Source organism: Taeniopygia guttata, chromosome 10 (genome assembly GCF_048771995.1).
Source record: "Taeniopygia guttata chromosome 10, bTaeGut7.mat, whole genome shotgun sequence".
Lineage (NCBI taxonomy): Eukaryota > Metazoa > Chordata > Aves > Passeriformes > Estrildidae > Taeniopygia > Taeniopygia guttata.
Window position 1 is genome coordinate 18,103,362 of NC_133035.1, and position 21,350 is coordinate 18,124,711.

Consider the following 21,350-nt stretch of genomic DNA (forward strand, 5'->3'; position numbering starts at 1 on the left):
GCGCAGGCCGGGCGGCCGAGCGCCGAGACAGCGAGCGGCAGAGCCCGCCCCTGCCCGCCCGTCCGCGCGTTCGCTTCCCTCAGGGACTGATACAGCCTCAACACCCCATTCCCTCATTCCCTTCCCCTCAGGGACTGACACAGCCTCAGCGCCCTGTCCCTGAGTTCCCCTCAGAGACTGACACAGCCCCAGCACCCGTCCCTGTGTTCCCCTCAGAGACTGATACAGCCCCAGCACCCGTCCCTGTGTTCCCCTCAGGTACTGATATATCCCCCAGAACCCCATCCCTGCCTTCCCTTCCCCTCAGGGACTGATATATCCCCCAAAACCCCGTCTCTGTGTTCCCCTCAGGGACTGATATATCCCCCAACATCCCATCCCTGTGTTCCCCTCAGGGACTGACACAGCCCCAGAACCCCATCCCTGTGTTCCCCTCAGGGACTGATATATCCCCCAGAACCCCATCCCTGTGTTCCCCTCAGGGACTGATATATCTCCCAGAACCCCATCCCCTCGTTCCGCTCCTCCCGGGCCAGCTCCCAGCCCCACGCCTGAGCCATGGCTCACAAGCCCAGGAGGGATTTGGCTTTGCTGTCAGCACAGGTGTCCCCAGAAGTTCCCTCCCACCCTTCTGGTGTTTCCAGGCGCAGATTTAGCTGCAGAAATCCGGGCAGAGCAGGAGGAGCATGCTTCACACCATGGCTGGTGCTCCCCTTCAGACAGAACCGTGTTCGAGCACTTGCTGCTCCCCAGGGCACCTTCTGCAGCAGCCACAGCTCTTGGTGCTCTCCATCCATCCCAGCAGCAGCTCAGCCTTTGCTCCTGGACATTACTTTTCCCATAAACGCCTTCCCCCTGCAGGTTTTGGGGCAGTTTCCCTGCCACTTCCATGTGCATTCCGAGTCTGAGGTGCTGTGGGAACACCCCACAGGCTGCAGCACCACACACCCTTTATCTGTGAGACAAAACGTGCTTGCAAACGTCACTACATCCTCCTAACTGGCTTTGGGAATTTGGGGAACAGCACGGAAGGGCTGGGAGCAGCGCTGGGGGAGCTGAGGTGGCTCTGGCTGCTGTGTCTGGGGCTGAGGCTGGGGCACTGCCTGGCACCACTGGGAAGGGCTCAGCTGGTGGGTGAGCCACAGTGACTGGACTGGAGGTGACATGTAAAGGGATCCCCAGGCCCCCCAAACCTGCTGAATGTCACCAAGCTGCTCTTTCTGGGGAAATCCTCCCCTGGCCTTCATGGCCCGCAGAGCAGGATGAGGAAGGATGATTTCTGCTGCTGCTGCTCTCGTGGGAAGGATGTTTTTTGTGAGCCATGACATTTCTGTGCACCCAGAGGATGTGATAACAGGTTAAACACTGCTGCCACGCTTGGCACTGCTCAAGGATGGCTTGTGCTTTTCTTTTGGGAGTTTCTCAGGGCATCACCCCGGGCCTGCCTCAGTGCCCAGGACTGCAGATCCCTGCCAGGGATCAGCTGGGCTCAGGCAGTTCCTGTGCTCCCTGCTGGCAAAACTCCCTCACCAAAGCCCTATGGGAAAGCACAGAGTCAGGTTTTTATAACAGCTGCATTTGTTTTATAACATAGGAGGGAGCAAGAACAAGAGGGAGCTGTCACAAGAAAAACCCAAGAATTAGCAGCGCTGTTGTACATGACTCAGGCATCATGCAGCGTTAAAGACTTTAGTCATTTCAGGCAGTTCTTACAAGGAGACTCTTTCAGCCTCCTGGAAAGCAGGCCCTGCCTCTGACAAGGCCAAATAAAGCATGGACCTGTCTCCCTTAGCACAATACATCTGTTTGCTTCAGCTCTACAGCCACAATAGAATTGTAATTGCGAGCAGATGGATTCTGGGTCTCAGACGCTGCACACAAGCTCTCGACAGTCCTTTCTTTGCAGTGAAAACTCAAAGCAATGATTTTTAAGATCTGTTCTCCCCACCTGCCAACTGCACAATGGCAGATGGCCGTGACTGCAACCCCAGGGCCAAACTGCAAACGAGGAGTCAGGCTGCGCTAAGATTTTCCAGAAAACAGCTATTATAGATTTGGCTTTGGTGCCAAGAGACAACAGAGAAATGAGCTTTAATAAATTGCCTAAATATGCATTTATCTTGAAGACAGAGCCACTTTGATCCTCTGAGCATACCAGTCAGACTTTAATAGCTCCGAGCAAGTATTGCAACAGCTTGGAGAAATAATCTGAATTTTATTACTTTAGAAGAATGATTTCTGAGGGAAACGCTGGAAGCTGATGTTGTTGCATGAATTCAATGTGCAGAATTTGTTTTTCTTTCCCTGGCATGCTGGAAGGCAGCAGAAAGCAGGATAGAGCTGGAACTGCTGGGGACTGGTCATCTTAAATTGCATTGCCTTCCCCAGTGTGTATTTTAAGTCATGTCAAGATGTAAGAGTAAGCATTTTCCTTTCTTTGTAGCATTTCAGTACATCTAAATATACCAGGGACAGTGTTTAGAGGCAGGCTGCTGTGAGCCAGAGAACTGGAAGGCTGGCACAGTACTCCTGATCCACAGCTCCTGTTTTCTCACTAACACAGCAGGAGAAATGAAGTTTGGTATTTTCCAACCAAAGGGGCAGAAGCCAGGAGCATGTCACCCCCAGTTCTGACCTCTGGTTTGGCCTGAGACTGAAAGGGAAATCCTGCAGCAAAAGGAATCTCTGTATGTGATGAATTCACATTTATCATCTGATGAATGTGAAGACCAACAAAATGCAGGAGCCCACAGCTGCACAACCCTGAGAAAGCATCTTCCCCTGTGGGAGGGCTCCAATACTTTTATTTTTTTCCTGCACTTAAAAAGCTCAGTTCCAGATATCCAGGCACTACCCTGGGCACTTGGCCCATGGTTGTTGCAAAACCAACACGACAAACAAAGGGTTCTACAGCTCCCTCCATCCCCAACCACACCAGCAGCTCCTCTCCTTCCCAGACAGCCACCAAGGAACAGCTGCTGGGAGCTGCAGTGGGGAACTGGGGAGCTCAGGATGCTCCTTGTCTGAGGGGGGAAGGGGAGCAAGCCTTTCTGCCAGCTCACCCAGGATGCCCCACACTGCAGAATGCACCCACCCGTGCCCCAGCACAGCCCCAAACCCCAGTAAGACGGCCCTGGGTGCCCCAGCCCAGCCTGGCACAGGGCAGGTATTCTGGATTTGAGCTTCTTCTGGAAGTAAAAGACCTTTATAACAATAGTGAGGTTTTTGCAGATGCAGCTCATCTGTCCCTGAGCATTTCTCCCACAGGTGCTCCAGCCAGGGCAGCTGCTTTGTCCAGCAAAGTAAGGACATGCAGTGCTTCCAGTCAGGACTTCCTGAATTTGGAAAAAGCACAGATTCATTTGTCAGGGGAGATCAATAGTTTATTAACTTAAAGATCAGTTCACCAAAGCTCCATCTTTCCTTGGATTTGGTCCAGGCAGGTGAGGGCTGGAGACAGTATGGCTTTCTCCTCCTCACCTGGCTGAGGTGAGCTCTTGTGGGCAAGCCCAGGCAGGGCAGGTGTCGTTGCAGCCGAAACCAAGCAGGGATTATCCCAGTTCCGTGTGGAACTGGTGACAATTTCACTGGCAAAAGGTTTAACTCATTAAAACTATTAACAATGAAAATCAGAACATGCAGCGTAGGAAAGAGTGTTTACATATGTCTCGTGCAAAGAGTGGCTTTGCAGGGTCAGAGAGGAGAAAAGGAGAAGGAATAAGACACAAAAAGATACCCCACTCCCATATAAAAAATAGTCCACAGAGAAAAAAAACAAGGATTGTATAAGTTATTTTTTAAAAATCTGTAAAACAACATAGCCAAGGATATTTTAAACACAATTATATAAACACCACATGACTTACTATTAAGAGAGAGCATGAAAAGGTTTGTTTCAGGGAAGGGTTTTGTAGAATTAAGTTTCCTGGCTGGATCCCTGGAATGTCTCATTTGGGAAATAGATGCCCAAGAAAAATCACTGCCATGAACAGGAGGATTTTGTGAGAGAGAGAGAGAGGGGTGTACCCAGCGAAACAGGGGGAGGATCATAACGCAAAATGCCAAGAAAGATTAACTGGGACAACATCTCGTTTAGAGGAAGGATTTAGCTTGTTCCAGAACTGACTTGATCAGCAATGCACAAGCAGTTCCAGGAGGGAAATACATTTCATGGTAAGGCTGGTCCGTGTGGACAACCCCCCCAAAAAACCCTACTCCTTGTAGGCACACGGGTTTTGCCTGGCTGCAGTTACCTGCAGGGCAAAGCCCTGCTGGGCTGACACACCTGCAGAGCCACACGGGGCAGCTCTGGCTTTGGTCCTCAAACCTCCAGTTATTGCCACGGCCAGAGGGAAGCAGCGAATCCGAACAGGAGTGCCCGAGGGGGCTGTGGGCCCTCTCTGCAGCCGCCTGGTTCATCGTTTTACCTATGTACAGAGCACGGCGCTGGCAGTGCAGGGTTAGCTCAGCTGGCACCTGGCACAAAAGGGTACCAAAAATGAGCCAGAATCGGCTCTTTCCTCGCAGGGGTGTGTGAAGTCCTGCATCCCTCGTGGCGAGGGCTCCCGTCGGCCGCTGGGAGCGGGCGGATCAGTAGGATTTCTGCGAAGAACCAAGTGTGTGTACATGGATCATGCATTGGTCCCTGCTCACCAGGAGTGTTTGAGAGTGTTAATATCACCACTTGTCTGCTGCTTCCAGGCCTTGATCACTCAGGGTACGCTCCAATCTCTGCTTAACATATTGCTATAGAAACGCGCCGACAGTGATATTAAAGCTATCAAACTTACGAGCGAATGCTTGACAGCACCATGTAAACTCTCCCAAAGCTGAAAAAATAAACTTTTGTCCTAAACATTTGGCAAAACTGGGCTGGCAGTCAGTGGAAGTCCTGGATGGATGCAGCCGCTGAACTTTACCCGGCCATAAGACACGTCTGACAGCAGAACTGCACAAACAGCTTCTTTTCACAGAGCTTGTTTGATTTCACCATCTCACAGAAAGTCTTGTCAGCTGGGAGGCCGGGGTGAGCAACAAGAGAAAATGAGAGCAGATTAACATTTTAAATAAACAAACATTGCACATAACAGGGTCAGCAACTGTGCCAGTGTTGCGGGAGACAGAATTGAATAGGAGGCACTTTTTAAGGGCATCTTTCACATGGTTTTAATGAAGGAATAAAGGGGCTTTGCAGTGAGTGGGAGAATTAGCCCCAAAACTAAACTATAACGAAATACAAGTGTTTGGATGTGTTTGAACAACAGGCAGATATCCAGAAGCAATGCCAGGTGAGCCACCTGCCCCCCACAGCCAGAGCCCAGCCTGTTGCAGCCATGCCCCAGCAAGCCCAGGAGCTCCAGCACTTTGAATGGTGAAGGGAATCCCCCAAACCTCATTTTTGCTACCAGGATAGCACTGCTTTGCCAGCAGCTCTGCCACTTACCATTGGTGCAGGTTTCATTTGTCACACAGGAGCCACCAAGAAGGCTGTAACCTTCCTTACACCTGAGGCAGTTTCCACTGGAGCCCTCGCAGGCTGAACAGTGGTCATCACACCTGGGGACAGAGATCTTGCTGTGGCCTGAGCCAGCACCAACACCCTGGTTAGGCCACCCTAAATGGGCTGTCAGCCAAAAGACATCTGCTGGCACTGTGACAGCCAAACCAAACCAGAGGACGTGGAAAATGGCAAATTTGAAGCTTGAAATGTTATTGAAGCCCTGGGTTTGGTGAGGCCAGCTCAGTGCCCAGTGACAGCTAGTGACATCCCAAAAGCTCTTGCCTTCTGGGAAGATTCAGTGGGACATGCGCCTCACCTCCCAGCCATCCCAGCTAGAAAAAGAGCTGCAAAGGGAACCTGTGCTGCTCCCATCCATTTGCTCAGAGTGAAGAGCTCAGCACTGTGCTTCCTGCCTGGGGACAGTGGCTTGTGGAGATTGTGCCTGAAATCTCTGGGAAGGGATGCTGGTCCCTTGTTCCTCCCTGCTGAAGAAGCAGTGCAGGTGAGTGAAACCCCAGCAGGCAGGGATGGCGTTGTGTGTTCCCAAGTCAGTTTTAATCCTTGCCTTTCATGTTTGCTTTCATGAGGCTGAATCCACTCCCACTCCCCACTTAAAGTGCAGAGCTCCGGAGAGAGTGGGAGCAAATTGTTGCCTCCCGGCATCTCCCTGTCTCCCGCACACAGCCCCGTGCTGGGCCAAGGAGTGGGGAACTCTGCTCCAACCTGGCCACGGGGCAAACGGAGCAGGTTTAATTGAAAGCTGGAATATTTATTTAAACATTGCTGTTCCTCCCACACCTCCTCCAGAGAGCCCGGGGCTGAGGCTGAGCCCCTTCCACCGTAGCCCTAAGACACCTTGGCAGGCTCTGGCGGGAGAGTGTGCAGCTCCACTGCTCTGAAATCCACAGGGCAGGAGCATGTGGGGTCCAGCCCCACAGCTGCCCTGGCTCCCTCATCCCTGTTTAATTTCCATCAAGCTGTAAGCTGCTTCCAGCATGATCCTCTCATGGCTGGCAGTGTCCTCCATCAGCCCTGGCTTTGCTTTGGTGGTTTCCTACCTCTTGCAGACTTTGTTGGGCAGCCCGTGGCTGTCGGCGGGGTAGAAACCCTCTCGGCAGGCGGGGACACAGCGCCAGTGGGGTGCAGGGCCCTCGGGGGTGCAGGGGGTGCAGTCCTCCTCGCCTGGCCCTGTGGGGACAGGGAAAAGGGCAAAATGGCACCTGTGTGGTTTTGGAGACAGTGCAAGCATGACCATAGCCCCACGTGTGATGGGGGAACCAGCTTGGCTTTGTCTTGCTCCTGAACAAGATGCTTGTTTTGCCATGGGGTCCTGCACATGTGCTTGGTTCCCACCCCATAAAATTCAGCTTCCATCCCAAAAAACCCAGCTGGGACCCAGTGTCTGTCTCTCTGCAGAGCCAAGAGCTGCCTACCAGGGCTTGGTGAGGAACAGCACATCAAAATCCCTTGTGGGCCATCAGCCGCCGCTCCCAAGCATGTACAGGGTTGGATTTCCCCAGGGTGGAAGAGAAGATGCTGAACTGGGCCAGGGAGGAGCTGGAGGAGGAAAGTGCTCCAGAGAGGAGCTGGGAAAGCAGAGGGCCCACTCTGATGCCTGTGTGCTGTGGCTGGACAGCAAAGCTCAGTGATGGAGGTGGTATCATTAAAGGGCTTCCACGCACTAAGCTTGAGAAATGGTTATGCAGGAAAAGGAGGAAGGAAAAGGCTGGAAAAATAATTGTGGTGGAGTATGTTCACACTGACTGGAATAAGAATTAGAAGGGAAATCATTTTCTTCAGGGATTAAGAGCCCATTCCCTTCCAGCCTTGCCAACAAGATCAATAAATATTTTGGATTTAGACTAAGGCAATTGCCCATGTATGATAGAAGAGGTTCATGCCACTGAACACGGATTGTCTAGAGATCATATTATCATCAGATCTATGATGATTTCAAGGGCAGACGCAAACATTAACAATGGAAAATAATTGGACTTGCAGGAAGTAAGAAAGGCAGGATTTAAAGGGAATGCTGATCAACTTGAGGCAGCTGGGGGAAGCCAGAAGCAGCCAGCCCAGCACCGTGGGGCAGCTGGGATAACATGGGATAACACAGGCTAACACACCTCAGCTGCCTGACATTTTTATCCACTGCAAAGCCACCTTCCATCACTCCGAGAGGGTTTTACAGCCTCCCCTGCAACCTTATTAAACTGAAGCACCTGGCTTAGGGGAGCTCGAGAAATAAAAAATGGCTCTAATAAAAATGTAAAAACTCCCCTAAAAACCTTTCCAGCATGAACATATACCTCAGGGGACACGCTGGAGACTTGGGATTGCTTTCCCTGAAGCACTCACTGCCTCGGCTCAGGGTGGGTGCAGTGGGGATTGGCATCTGATGCAGGAGGGTTTGGGGTTTTGCATGGGATGCTGTGGGGCCAAGGACATACCTGTGCTGGCGGGGCAGGTCTCACACCGCCGGGGCTCCCGGCTGAGGTACATGGCAGGTTGGCACTCTGGCACACAGCTCTCCCCTGCCAGGCTGCCGGGAAAGCAGAGAACATTTGCACCCAAAGCTATGGGATAGGGGACTCAGCACAGCCCATTCCCATCTCCTCATCCCCCAGTGTCCTATGGCTTCCTCAGCCTGCAGCGCAGGAGGTGCTGGAAAGCCAGACAGCGTTTTAGGAGAAATTAAAATCCTGCCTGGACCAAACGGACAGCTGCTGGTTCCTTAATTAAGCATCCAGGAGGAAATAAAAGTATTTTTTTCCCATGGGCAGCCAGCCAGGCTCTCCTGAAGACCTTTTGCACTACTGGGGCTCCCTGGAATAAAAGGAAATTGGTTCAGCACCGTGGCTGGGCCGGTGCTGCTTCGCCATGAGATGATTTGAAGTCCTGGCTTAAAAGGATATTGGACAATAAAAAACAAGCACCGTGTGGATTATGTCTGACAAGTGCCTCCACTTGTGCTTTTCTGAGGGAGTAGATAGTCTTTTGGCAGCGGGAATTTCTTTGTCTGAGCGAGCCCCACTGCTACACCGTGGCCCTGGCTCACTTACAGTGCCTGAACACTGCAGACTGCTATGGGATTGTACTTCCATGAGCAACTGGGTATGGAAAACAGCTTCTCCCTAGTGCTGGCACTGGGCTCTGTGTCCCACAGATGCCGTGGGGCCAGCAGCAGTGGCACCCAGTGGTCTTCACAGGGTAAGGGCTGCCCTGCCTGCAGTGCTGGAAAATCACTGTACTATACTAGTCCCACTCAACAGGTACATCAAATAAAATTTGCAGCATGGATGAATCTGAGGGAAGGGTTTCTGCATTTGCAGGGAGCATTCTCAGCCTGCCTGAAGCAGCTCAGGCTGGTACCAGCTCTACACAGCACTTACCCACCACCCTGGAAAGAGCTGGGAAAAATGAAATTAAATTTAAATCATGGTTTTCAGCTAAGAAAGAGACACTAATCACCACCTTAAAATTCCCAGACCTCCAGCACAGTGCACCACAGCTGTGGCACCATGGAAGCAGGATCTCTGGTCTTGAACTTAATTCACTCTCTAATTTCCCATCGGTTTTCCCAAATTTAAACAGAAGTATGAGTGCTGCAGGTATGAACTCCTCCCATGCTGGTGTTTTACCTGAATCCCTCTTTGCATGCAGTACATTTGTCTGCTTCACCGACACATTTTTTACAGCTTTGATGACATTTCAGACAGCGTTTCTGACCTTTCAAAAAACAAAGCAAAGCAGGGAGAATAAAATCTGGACGGTGATTTGCAAGCAGCAGTTGGAGCCGCAAAGCTCCACTGCACCCCAGGGTGGAAAGGCATAACCCTCCCCAGCAGATCCCTACTATTGCAGGTGACCTTATCTGTCACCACTTGCTAAAAAGAAATATGCTTTGCAAACAGCCAGGATCATTAATTGCAGTCTTCTAATTAAGAGCTTTGAGTCAAGTACCTCTGCTTTGCACCACCCTCTGAACACCCAGAGGTTTCCCTCCCTTCACCGTGCAAAGTGTGTCAAGAGGGAAATTCAAAGCCAATGCTCAAGAATCAAGTTGTGTTCTCCACCCAGGGCATTTAAAATAGAAGCAACCCCTGCACATCCTCATGCTGCGACTTGCAAGCGATAAACATCCTTACGTTCCTCGGCGTAGAAGCCGGGCGGGCAGAGCAGAACGCAGGTGCCCATCTCGGGGTGGTGGTAGAGGTTCCTCTTGCAGGCCGTGCACTGGCTGGGTCCCCTCCCGACGCAGCGCTCGCAGCCCTTGTGGCACCGCCGGCACCTCCGGGCGCCGTTGTCACCAAAAAACCCAGCGGGGCACGAGCTCACGCACATCCTGGGGAGGGAACGGCGGCGTTGGGCTTTGGTGCCAGCACCGCTCACCTCCCGCCTCAGGCACCTGCCCCTGTCCCCTCTCCCGCAGCGTTTGGGGTGTCCCCCAGCCTTGGCAGCAATCTGAGCTCGTTTATTTCTTATTCTTATGCTTACAGTGTCTTGAAAGTCACAGCTCTAATACGGAGATGGGGAATCTCTTGTCACAGCTGTAGGTAAAGTTTCCCTGTGCCATCCCAAGAGATTGAGGAGTGGAAACCCCAGTTCCTGACAGTTCAACTGGCTGTCCCTTGGGTGTGGGTAACCTCAGCCCATAAAGCCAAAGCTTCTTCCCCAGCGTGATTATGTGGTCAAGATCCTCCAGGACCCTCCAGCTCCATGTCCTCCACCCCACTGTACCCTAATTCAGGACAGGGATCCTCACATCTCCTCCACCCATTTAATTTCTCATACACTTCTTTCTTTATGCAAACATCTATCACTCACACTAAGCTGTGAGACCTGAGGAAAGGTGCTGTTGTTCCCCCCAGGGACTCCATGGGGACACCCCACGACCCCTCACCTGCCAGTTTTCATACTGCCCAGGCTGTAGTGGATGCAGTTCAAGCACTGGTCAGCGTTGGGGCCATCGCAGCCCTGGTCACCGCACTCAGGGTGGCACGGGCCTGAGAAGGGAGAGACCAGCACAGTGTGGAAGAAGCTGAGCACCCTCCAGACACCACTACCAGGATGCCCTGAGCACACCCTCCCTGGGTTAAAGGACACCTGGACCCTTCCCCCATCTTATTCCGTATCCTATATCTATTATATTTTAAATTTTATCCTATCTATCCTATGGAGCTGCATGGCCTTGGGTGCTTGTCTTTCCTGCAGCTCATCCTTCCCAGAATGAATCCCACCCAGCCATACTCTGGCTGAACACTGGTGCAAGAGCAGCTTTGAAAGAGGGACTTGCTCCTAAGGGAGCAGCAGAGACACCCGCCCCTGCCCGTGCTGGAGGAGGGAAGGTGGGCAGAGGAGCTTTTTTTACCCCTCAGACAGCTGCACCACCAATTTGTGGCTGGGACGGGGCATTTTCCTACCTTCTAATTTCACCATCCTGCTGCCCTGTGCTGGCCACAGGCCCTGATCCTCCCAGCCTGCCTCAGCCCCAGGCAGGATCAGGCCTCGTGGCTCCCCCAGTTTCTACCAGGGTTTGCATTTTCCTGGGTACTCTGGGGGAAGCAACGTGGCAGCTCAGGCAGCGCTTACCCGCGTACTCCTCCTCCTCCTCCGCCACCTCCACCTGGCTCTGCAGGAAGGCGGCTCTCGATGGCTCCATCTCCGACGTTGGCACTTCCAGTGACCTCCCCCGGGACTGGGGCCCGCTCAGGGCAGTGTAGGGGTGCTCTCCTGTCCCGTAGAAGATGAGGCTCCACTCCTTCAACTTCCCTGCGGGGCAGATGCAACGTCACCCATCCCACTCCCTGTCTCCCCCATCTCTGGGGGACCCAGTTTTGGGGGAAGCAGGAGGAGGATGGACTGGACCATCAGGACCACTGGCACAGCAATGCAGAAGTTAACATTGGATACCCAGAAATGTTCATGAGCCCCTGCGCTTCCAGCCCACACAAATGCAGCTGTTTAAGCCACTTACAAGGGATTTTTAATTCCATAACTCATTTTAATTCCATAACATCTGAGGAACTGCAGCATCACCACAGTCTCCGAGTCCAACACTGGAGAGAACCAGTAATTTTAAAAGCTCCACAATAGAGGATTATTTCTGTCTGACAAAAGCCACCTGGCACACACTGGATTATTTCTTGCTGCTGTTGCTCCAGCCCTCTCTTTGCCTGACACAACAGAAGTCTGTGAGCTTGGCATCCCCCAAAACACTGTAGTGCACCTGGTGAGACTCCCCCAAGGCCTTACACCCACACCAAGACCCTCCACAAGCCACATGGCTTTGGGGAGAGAGTCCAAAAATGCTGCTCCTTCTTTCCAACACTGTTTTTCTTCCAATTCCCCATCAATGCGAGTCACTTCATGCCCGCAGTGTGCTCGGCTTTAACTCCTAATCTCTGTGTTACCAGGAAGGGCTTAAAATTTGCATTACCCAAATCCCTTGGCTCTCCCAAAGGCAGGAGAGGACACACCTGCTGCACTGAGCACTGCTGGTGTGGAGCCTGCGAAGGGCCAAGCTCCGGCAGCATCAGCTGGGGAAGTGCCTTTGCCAAAAGAATTGAATTTCCTTTAAATCTAAAATATCCTGTGTGAGGAAAGCCCAGGCTGCACGAGGCTGATGTGGGGGTGCAGCAGTACCAGCGACATGACACTCATAGTACTTAATTTATATTAAATTAATGAATTTAGTGGTATTAAATTAACATTTAATACTCATTTCTGCTACAAGCTGGGAGCATCTTTCCTCTTTTTCCTCTTGCTGTCCCCTCTCTGCTTCAAACACAGTGCAGACTTTTTGAGGGGATGATTAAGGCACTCATTTTCATTTTGTTTTGCCAAGCCCGATGCCCGTGAGGGGCTCAGAAACACCAGCCACAAACTGTAAATACCAGGGCAAAATCAGCTCTGTGGGCGCTTTGCTGCTGCTCTCTGAGTTCAAAAGATTTGGGGTGAGGGCAGCAAACAGAAACACTTTCTGTGCAATGCACCCCCACGTGCACCTCCCGCCAGAAAGTAGCGTGGGAGAAATTTTTAATATACTCCTGGCTTCCTATCAATGATTGTGTGGATTTAACACCCCCACAACACACGCCAGCCCCAGGCAGGATGCTTCACGTCCTGCTGCCCCCAGCCAGCGAGGCGGGGCCGGATCCTGCCCACACGGCTCCTGTGCTGGGAAGGGGTCAGGGAGCAGGCGGCCAAGCTGGGCAAGGGGGACACAGCAGGATTGGGGACATGCAGGGGGCCAGGCTGAGCCCAGCCACCCCCCACCAGCATGGTGGCAGTCCAGGGAGGATGTCCATCCGTCTGGAGCCCGTGGGGCATCGTCCCTTTGCTCCGTTGCACAACCAACCCACATGCCAGATGTCCCAGAAGCGAAGCAAAACAAACAAACAACAATTACAGCTCTTGGGTATCCTCGTTTGGACTCATTACAGTTTAATTTTGGAAACCTGGCTCTTGGGTGCAGCCAGTTTACTGCTACTGCTGCTGCTGCTGTGAGAAAACCAGCTTCCAGCTCAGCCAGACCAGCAGCCTCCTGTGTTCAGAGCTAACATTTCATTCCCATGTTTGAAAGCCTGGGCAATACAGTACTCATAGCAAAATTTACAGCCAAGAGAAGCAGCCTAGAAATGGATTTGGGAGCGAGAGGGCCTGGTGGGCTCTGGGGGATCCTTACCTTGCACGGCAGGGTTGCGCACTTGGGATGGTGTGTCGTGGATCTCCAGGGTCCACTCCCCTGCTGCACGCTCCCCCCAGCAGTGGACGGTCATGAACTCCCAGCCCTTGAAGCCTTCATTGGAGTGGTCAAACACCCTGCAACGGTAATGCCACACACCAAGAAACGTGACTTTGAAATGTTGTATTTTATCAGAAAAGGTAGATGGGTTGAAATCCTAAATTGAGGATTGTAGGGATCCCTGCACGTACACACCCTTGTGCACAAAGCACTCCTGCAGCTGAAACCTGTTCATGTTTCCCACTTTCCCCCAAAAACCCCATGAAACCTACAGCAACCCCCCGAAGGACGCGCCGTGGCTCCGGCTGCTCTCACCTCCTGGCGAGGAGCTGTGAGCGTGTCCCAGCTGGGGAGATGAGGCTGATCTGGAGGTCCCCCCGGCGCGGGTGGGCGATGCTGAGCCGCACCACGACGTGCTCCAGGTACAGCACGTGCTGGTCCCGCTGCTCGGCGCAGGCACTGCTCAGGGTGCTGGCCCGCAGCACGTGGTCAGCTCGGATGTACCTGCCAGGGATGGGGCACGGCGTCAGGATGGGGACACAGTGCTCCTGGCTCCCAGGCATGGACACCCTGTTAGATTTGGACCTGGTCTCCTGCTGCTTCACAGCAAAAATTATCTTACCTGCCACTGCGATTCCCAGTGTCCTAGCACGGGAATTTGCTGAATTGCTGGATGGTAACCAGATGAGTTTGAAGTGCTTCGAAGATCTATGCCTTATGGGCTGCAAGGGCGCTGCTTTATTATAATTACGAGTGCAGCACTCCTCTTTGGGCTGTAATTAGTGTCTGTATCAGATAAATAGCTTCATGAACACATTTGGCTCTGCACTCATTCCTGTTTTGCATATGCAAGTCTCTAAAAGACTTTTCTGATTAACAGCTCTCTTGCTCTACAGCCAGGCATTGGCAAATGAGTGTCCACTTGGTCAGATCCCTGATCCCACTGTTCACCTAGGAGGGACTGACCTACCAAGGATGAGATGTGAACCTGAGCTGGATTGAACCTGAAGCCAAATTCATTGAAAATTTGATCATCTTTGCAACAATTTACCAGGTTTTAGTGTCTTCCATCAAGACAAAGTGTTCAGTGTAAGGGCAGAGAGACCAACACATCACTGCTCACACAGGACCCACCCAGCAGGCAGAGTGGGTTTGGTCTCTCACTGTCAGCCCTCAAAATTCCCTGCTGATCACTTATCTGGGAAGTGAAATCTTGCAAAAGGAAAAAAAAAAAAAAAAAAAAAAAAAAACCACCCACTGTCAAAACTGGCCCTGGAGAGCCCTAATGGGACCTGCACCTCGCCGAGCCATAGGCACAGACCCCACAACACTCACTTGGGCACCCTGTCCAGGCTTCCCACGCAGACGTGCTGGGGAGGAACCATCCTCCACTTCTTGGCTTCCACCACAATAGCGTCAGCATCCACCAGCCCAAAGCCATATAGATGGCTAACTGGAAAGAGAGAAGACTCAGAAACCCTCAGCCTTCCCAGCAGGGATCAGGAGCTCCTCCTCAGTGCTTGGTGGAGCATCCTCCAACCATCAGGGAAGGTTTGGAGTTCACCCTGTTGGGGTGTGAGGTATTTCAGCACACGGATCTCCTCACCCTGGCCAAGTTACACCCCAAATCCACGCTGGCACAATGGAAAACCCATTGCTGAGAGCAGCCCAAGGAAAGTAGAAGGAAATTCTGCAGCTCAAGAGAATCTCCACCAAACAAGTTTTCCAAATCTCCACCAAGCAAGAGCTCCAAGCATCTCACTCCATGAATTACTGCCCTCTCCTCCCTCCATTTAACAGCCTGAAGGTAGGAATGAACGTGATAGTGGCCACCAACAGTGAATTGTCCCCATAAGTGAAGTTCTGGAGACCTTTATTTTCCCTTGGTTGGCCGTTCCTGCCCTGCCATCCCCACGGCCTCTCACCTTTATGCCCCGCTCCGTTGGTTTTCCAGTCGGGCGCTCGCAGGTGCCCCGGCCGCGAGGTTTTGACCAGCAGATGCTGGACATCCCTCCAGGTGAGCAGAGGGCTGCAATGACACGTGGCTCATGGGGTGGCTCTGCTGTTCTCAGTCCTCCCAGCAGCAGCAGGTACCCCACTGAGTTAAAAAAAACCCCAAAAACCACACCAGCCACCCCTTTTTCCTCTTTCCTGCTCAGAAAAAAGCAATTGATGATTTAAATGCTGACACCCTCCACCACTTGAGGAGCCCGAGCAGAGTGGTGTGCCCCAGGAAGGGATGCCACATGCCCATGGGAATTGCAGTATTTACTCTTGGATAAGGCCATTTAGTTCTCAGGCTCTAGGGTAGAAATGAAGCCAATCAGGAAGGTTTTCCCCATTTTTTTTTTGAAGGAGACGGGAGCAAAGCACATCCTGAGGCAGAACAGTGGGCTCAGCAGCTTGCTGATACACAGTGCTGAGCAAACCTTCCCTTTATAGGAATATCAGCAAAAAAAAATGCTGGAAATAAAACCTGGGTTGTTCATTAAACAGAAAAATTAAACCCAAATTTCCTCTACCTCCCCAGGCTGAGTTTGTGTGTTCAGAGTGCTGGACACTGAGTGCTCAATGCTTCTGAGCCCCCTCATGACCCCAGCTCAGGGATATTGCTAAGCGAGAATTTTCCTCGCTTTACTTATAGTCAGTTGTTCAGCATCTCGAGCTGGGATTTATATTGCTCTCGAGCAACATTTAAAGAAAGAAATTCAATTTATTTTCTCTTGTCATAATGGAATGCCTCAGCACCAAGCTCTGGTAAGTTAATGTTGCGGTTTATGCCTCAGCTAAACTATTCAAAAATTACATCTAAAGCTTTTAATATATTTGTAATGAAAACTGCATCTCCGGAAATGCTCTTGCCCAACCTGGGTGTTGGGATTAAACCAGAGAGGAAGGAATGGAGCCACAATCACCATCCCTGGATGAGAGTGCAGCACTGCCCTGGGGCTTATTCTTATTTCCAGCCTTTATTTTATTTCCACTCCATAAAAATAATAATAAGCTCATGAGAAGACACTCCATGAAGCACAAGGATGCCCAAGGGCTGTTCCTGGGCTGGGGGACCATGATGGAACCAGGATGGGACTGGGATGGGGACAAGAGGAAAAGAGCAGCTGGTTTGAACCAGGGGTGTGTTGCTGACAATCAAGTTCTGTGAGTTTGTGACAGTATGAAAAAGTACTCCTTTTCTCCCAGAAATGTAACACTTGCTGAAAACCATCTCTTCTGCTGACATTTCCCAATGTCTGTGATGTTTTCTGATTTTTTTTTCCCCCAGGAAGTATTTATAAAACTCCCGTTGGAGCTGGCTGTCAGCGATTTTAATGTACCTCCTGAAAAACCTGACTGATGTCACCAACCCCAAACTTTTCAACACACGGCAACACGTGAAGAATTAGATCAATAAAACACCTGTGGGAAGATCAGATTCCAAACAACAACACTGCCAGAAAGGAGCGATTTGAAACAACTCTGTGTCATTTCGGTCACTCCAGAGGAAACAAAACCACCTTGTTTCTTTCAGGTTTTGCTCACCAGGTGCTAAATGTGGGAACATTTCTCCTGAGCAGGTCACACTTACTTTGCCTCCAAAGCCAAGGCGATGATGCCCGCGACCATCGGGGCGGACACGGAGGTGCCGGTGTGGCCGTCGGTGCAGCGGTGCCGGAGATCCGTGGTGACCTGTGGAGAGAGGAGCTGCAGCCCCCAAAATGTTCCCAGCATGGCCATTACCCCATCCAGCACCCCACATTTGCTTGGGATGCTGCTAGAGAGGAGATGAGCCTGCTGGTACCCAACCCCTGCCACGACTCGAATGCCATCAGATGGCACAGAGCCCCAAAAATGGGCTTCAGATACATTTGGTGCATGAGAAAACACCCCTGTACTTACATTTTCCTTTGCTCAAAGGTGCAAAAACTATTTGAAAGGGGAAAAAAGTCCATTTGTGGGTGGATCAGCTGGAGGAAAATGTGGATGGAGCGGTGTGAGCTGGTGTGGGTACATGTTCAGAGGTTCATAATGAGCTGGGCCATATTAATCACTTTCCTTAGAGCCTCCAGCTCCTGTCTTGGACAAGAATTGCCATTTGCATAAAGGAAAAAAAAGCCATTTCCAGCTTTTTTTTTTTTTTAGACAGAGCATGATGCTTGAGTGCCAAAAATTTGGATAGGGGTGGGGGGCCAAGAGATGCTTTCTCATTTTAACAGGCTCCTAAGTTTTGAGTTAACCTGGTGATTTCTGGATAGGAAGCTGGTTTGGGATTTTGCCCAACAGTGCTCCAGTAGCACTGGACTGGGGCTGGCCTCAGCCATACAAACACTCCTGGAGTGCCATGAAAATGGCACTTGCATTCTGTTTTTTGGCTAGAAATTAATCTTTTGGGGGTCAAAGAAATCACTCCTCAACACACACACAAAAAAATTTACTTGTTAAAAAAAAAAAGCCCACAATTTTTAGTCAGAAGACCCCACTTGCTAGAAATCCCCAGGCTGGGTAAGGTGCTGTGTTGGTGTGAGATGTTTTACTTCCCAAGGTTCAGATGATGCACAGTGATGTCAGTAACAATCAGCCACGGTGTGACCAGGCCACAGCAGCTGTTGGGACAGGGCAAATACAGCCTGGGTAGCAGGGAAAACTGCACTGATCCACATGTGCACACACTTTCAGGCAGCTCCTTGGCTCCAGAAAGTCTCATCTCCCAGTTTGGGGCTGCCACACCCTTGTTAAATGCCTCCATCCTCCCCATGTTTTCTCTCTCAGGCTAAAAATCCTTAAAATTCACTTTTTTTTTTTTTTTTTTTTTAAGAAAAAACAAGATACAGTGAGCAAGTACCTTGGGGAACAGGTAAATATTTACATGGGTATTTTTGCAAACCTCCAGCCCTTTCACCCATTTACCAGGGAAAACAGAATCACAGAATCACCAGGTTGGAAGAGACCTTCAAGATCATCGAGTCCAACCCATGCCCTAACACCTCAGCTAAACCCTGGCACCCAGTGCCACATCCAGTCTATTTTTAAACATATCCAAGGATGGTGACTCCACCACCTCCCCAGGCAGGCCAATCCAGAACTTTATCACCCTTTCAGTGAAAAACTATTTCCTAATATCCAACCTGTATTTCCCTTGATACAGCTTGCGACTGTGTTCTCTCCTTCACAAAACATGACATCCTTGAGCAAAAACCAGAGCAAAAACCAGAGCAAAACCCATTGCAGGCTAAGGACAAAGCTCTTACAACTGAGCCATCACCCAGCCCAGCCATGCAGAGAACACCCAGGGGATGCTGCCCTACTCGATGTTGGGGTAAAACTCACAATTTTCCGCTCATAAAACGCCCCGCTGCTGTAGGTGGTGGCGAGGGTGGAGGCACATTCCTCCAGGTACCAGGGCTTGTAGCCGTTCTCGGTGGTGCTGCTGATGGAGATGGTGTAGATGCTGTTGGTGTAGCCGTCACAGGAGCAGTAATCGCCCTCTCTGCCGCCGTTCCCCGACGCCCAGACGAAAATGGACCCCAGTCCCCTGCGACCCTGTGGGCACGGAGGGGATGGAGGGTTAGAGGAGGTGTTTGCCCAGGATGAGAGGTCATCTCAGCACGGGGAGGGGGGGTAAGATTGATTTTTGAGTGTTTGGTTAGGGTGGAAGGATGGATCCCACCCTGCCCAGCACTCAACCCCCTGTATCGGTCCCCACATGTGTACCCCTGCTTAGTCAGTCCCAGTTTACAGGCAGTGACTCCCCAAAAACATGGGAGAGCATCCAGCAATAGAATTTTGACATTTTCTATGAGGCAAAACATCTTGGGTACTCAAAGTCCCTGGACAAAGTGCTAATACACAGCATGGTGCTTTTAGGGATGGCCCTGCAGGAAGAACTGGCAGGGAGCCCCCAAACCCAAACCCCAAATCTTCCATGCCCACAAAGCTCCTCATGAACCACCCAAACCACCATAAACCTTCTCCCAGCCTATCCTTCAAGGTTTCTTTTGCTTGTCTTTTATTTTTTAGATCCCACCCTTTTCTCCCCTCCCCGTCACTTGGCTGGAACATCTGATGGAGCCATCCCCACTGGGTACAGCTGTAGGACCCCACTGGGAATTGGGGGGTGGGAGGGGTGTGCCTGCTGCCCAGACCTCCCCGGAGCCAGGGGAAAATCCCACCTGGCAGCAGCAGCCGTGGTGCCAACAAGGGGCCCCTAAAGAAGTCAACCCCACGGGAACGAGCCTAATTCACCCCTCCATCCAACCACTGCCAGGACACCCAGGAACAACCCAGCCCTGCAGGGGTTCACAGCAAGGTGAACATCCCAAAAAGGAGGATTTTTGGTGAGCCAGAAGGGTTAGGGGCAGGAAATGAAGTGGCTGGTTCTCTTCCGTGCCCCGTAAGGCAGGGCTCTCGAGGAGGAGGGAGCGCTGCCGGGCTTGGCAGGCGAGGGAAGCAGCAGAGCAGCCCCGGCCTCCCCGCGGCTGCTCCAGCCACAGAGAGATTTCGGTGCTCGCCTGGGCAGATCTGCTGTTTACCTCCCTCCCACTGCTCCGTGGCAGCTTCCTCCACAAAAAATAATAATAACAACAACAATAATAATAAAGCAGCTTTGCTCTGGAGGAATTCACTGGGATTTATTGTGGGCTTTAGGCGCCGGGGGGAGCGGGAAGGTTTATTACCTGTCTCACCCCCCTCCTGGGGCAGAGGCTTTCTGAGCTGACCCTGCCTCTGGATAGACAGTCTAAGTCAGGCTCTTTCCTTACTTTATGAAAGTTTTCATTATCTGGGCTGCCTCCCAGCAAAACTGGGTGGGTATTTCCCTAGCAAAGATTAATAGAGCTGTCTGGAGCTCTACAAGAAAAAGTGCAATTGCCAAGGGAATTACTGCCCTGCTCCGCATCACAGAGAGCTCGGCCCAGCTTGCCAGCCCACCAAGCCTGCTGCTGGCATCTCCCATCTCACTTTCCAAGGTTTCCTGGATCTCCAAGGAGGCAGCATCCCAGCCCACAAACTCGGCGCAGACAGTGGCCATCCAGCTCACCCACACCAAAGTCAAAACACCTCCAAGGATGGGTCCCCCTGCATGCAACCCAAGCTTTCCCAAATCACTAATCAGAGGAATAAAACCAGACACAATTGGCCAGGCATCTGGAGATGGAGCAATGGTTTTGATTGGGATCACAAGACTGGGAGCCCAGACCTCCCTTTCATCCCTCACCCCGAGCGTCGCGCCCACAGGACCCAAGAAAGGCTCAGACCTGCTCCAAATCCACCTCCCTACAATGCCCAGGCAGGGCTGCACTGGGGGAAAGTGGGTTTGGAGACAGCACAGTCACATAAGGACATGAACAGGCACATGACTGACACTACAACAATGCACAGCTAACACCTGACAGCGTTTCTTGGCAGAGCAAGAGCTCACCACATATTGCAGCTCCTTCAGATTGGAAAAATCCATTCTCTCCCTTTGTTCTCAAACAAGGAACAATCAAGATTTCTGTAAGCAGACCCCAAACATCCAGCTTCTTAATTTGCCATCCACCTAAGACAATGCAATGCCAGTGAGGGGGTCCTGGTTGCTATAAAAGCTGAAACTGGGCATCATTTAAACAAGGGAATCCCTCCCTGGCCAAGCTGGGGCTGATCCAGCTCATCCCAGCAGCTCATGGGTTGGCTGTGGGATGCACAGCATCTCCTGCTTCTGCAGCACTGCAGGGCCTGAGTGTTTGCCCAACAGCACTCCATGAATGACCAGGATAAATATCCCCTCGTTAGCTTGGAAACTAATAAAGTGTGGCTGGAGGAACAAGAAACAAGATGATAAATTACCACAGCGCAGTCCTATCGCTAATAGATAAAGGTTATTTTAATGTTTCCATTAAAAACTCAATTTTAAGGATTTATAACTTGGTTACAGCTGTTTGCTTGGGCTAAAGGTGGCAGTTAACTATCTGCTTGCAGCTTTCCTCATTATTTAAGGAGATGGAGTTGGCAATTACGAGTTGTGCATGTGGGATAGTGGGTGCTGCAAACACGGCGTGGCAGTGGGGGGATCGGGATGTCCCCTGGGAGGCAAAAACAAGCATCCTAAGGCAGTGGGGCTGTGCTAGGCAA

The 21,350-nt window shown here is 51.4% G+C and overlaps 1 protein-coding gene across 3 annotated transcripts in view; it reads right to left on the bottom strand.

The window, feature by feature from the left end:
• Positions 1-3,361: 3,361 nt before the first annotated feature.
• The window catches only part of PCSK6 (proprotein convertase subtilisin/kexin type 6), a 35,048-nt gene continuing 17,059 nt past the window's right edge, over positions 3,362-21,350 (bottom strand). For 2 of the 3 annotated variants that reach the window (XM_072933873.1, XM_030281258.4), the window contains exons 8-21: positions 18,570-18,782; positions 16,831-16,931; positions 15,173-15,276; positions 14,583-14,700; positions 13,563-13,751; positions 13,188-13,324; positions 11,093-11,272; positions 10,404-10,506; positions 9,649-9,845; positions 9,142-9,229; positions 7,951-8,042; positions 6,559-6,688; positions 5,444-5,556; positions 3,362-5,013 (exon numbers count right to left, since the gene is read on the bottom strand). In XM_072933873.1, coding sequence (XP_072789974.1) covers positions 4,916-5,013; positions 5,444-5,556; positions 6,559-6,688; positions 7,951-8,042; positions 9,142-9,229; positions 9,649-9,845; positions 10,404-10,506; positions 11,093-11,272; positions 13,188-13,324; positions 13,563-13,751; positions 14,583-14,700; positions 15,173-15,276; positions 16,831-16,931; positions 18,570-18,782 — 1,863 coding nt within the window. In that variant the 3' untranslated portion in view covers positions 3,362-4,915. Of the gene's footprint in view, positions 5,014-5,443; positions 5,557-6,558; positions 6,689-7,950; positions 8,043-9,141; positions 9,230-9,648; positions 9,846-10,403; positions 10,507-11,092; positions 11,273-13,187; positions 13,325-13,562; positions 13,752-14,582; positions 14,701-15,172; positions 15,277-16,830; positions 16,932-18,569; positions 18,783-21,350 lie in introns of those variants that run through there. The other variant, XM_072933874.1, reaches the window with a different exon arrangement.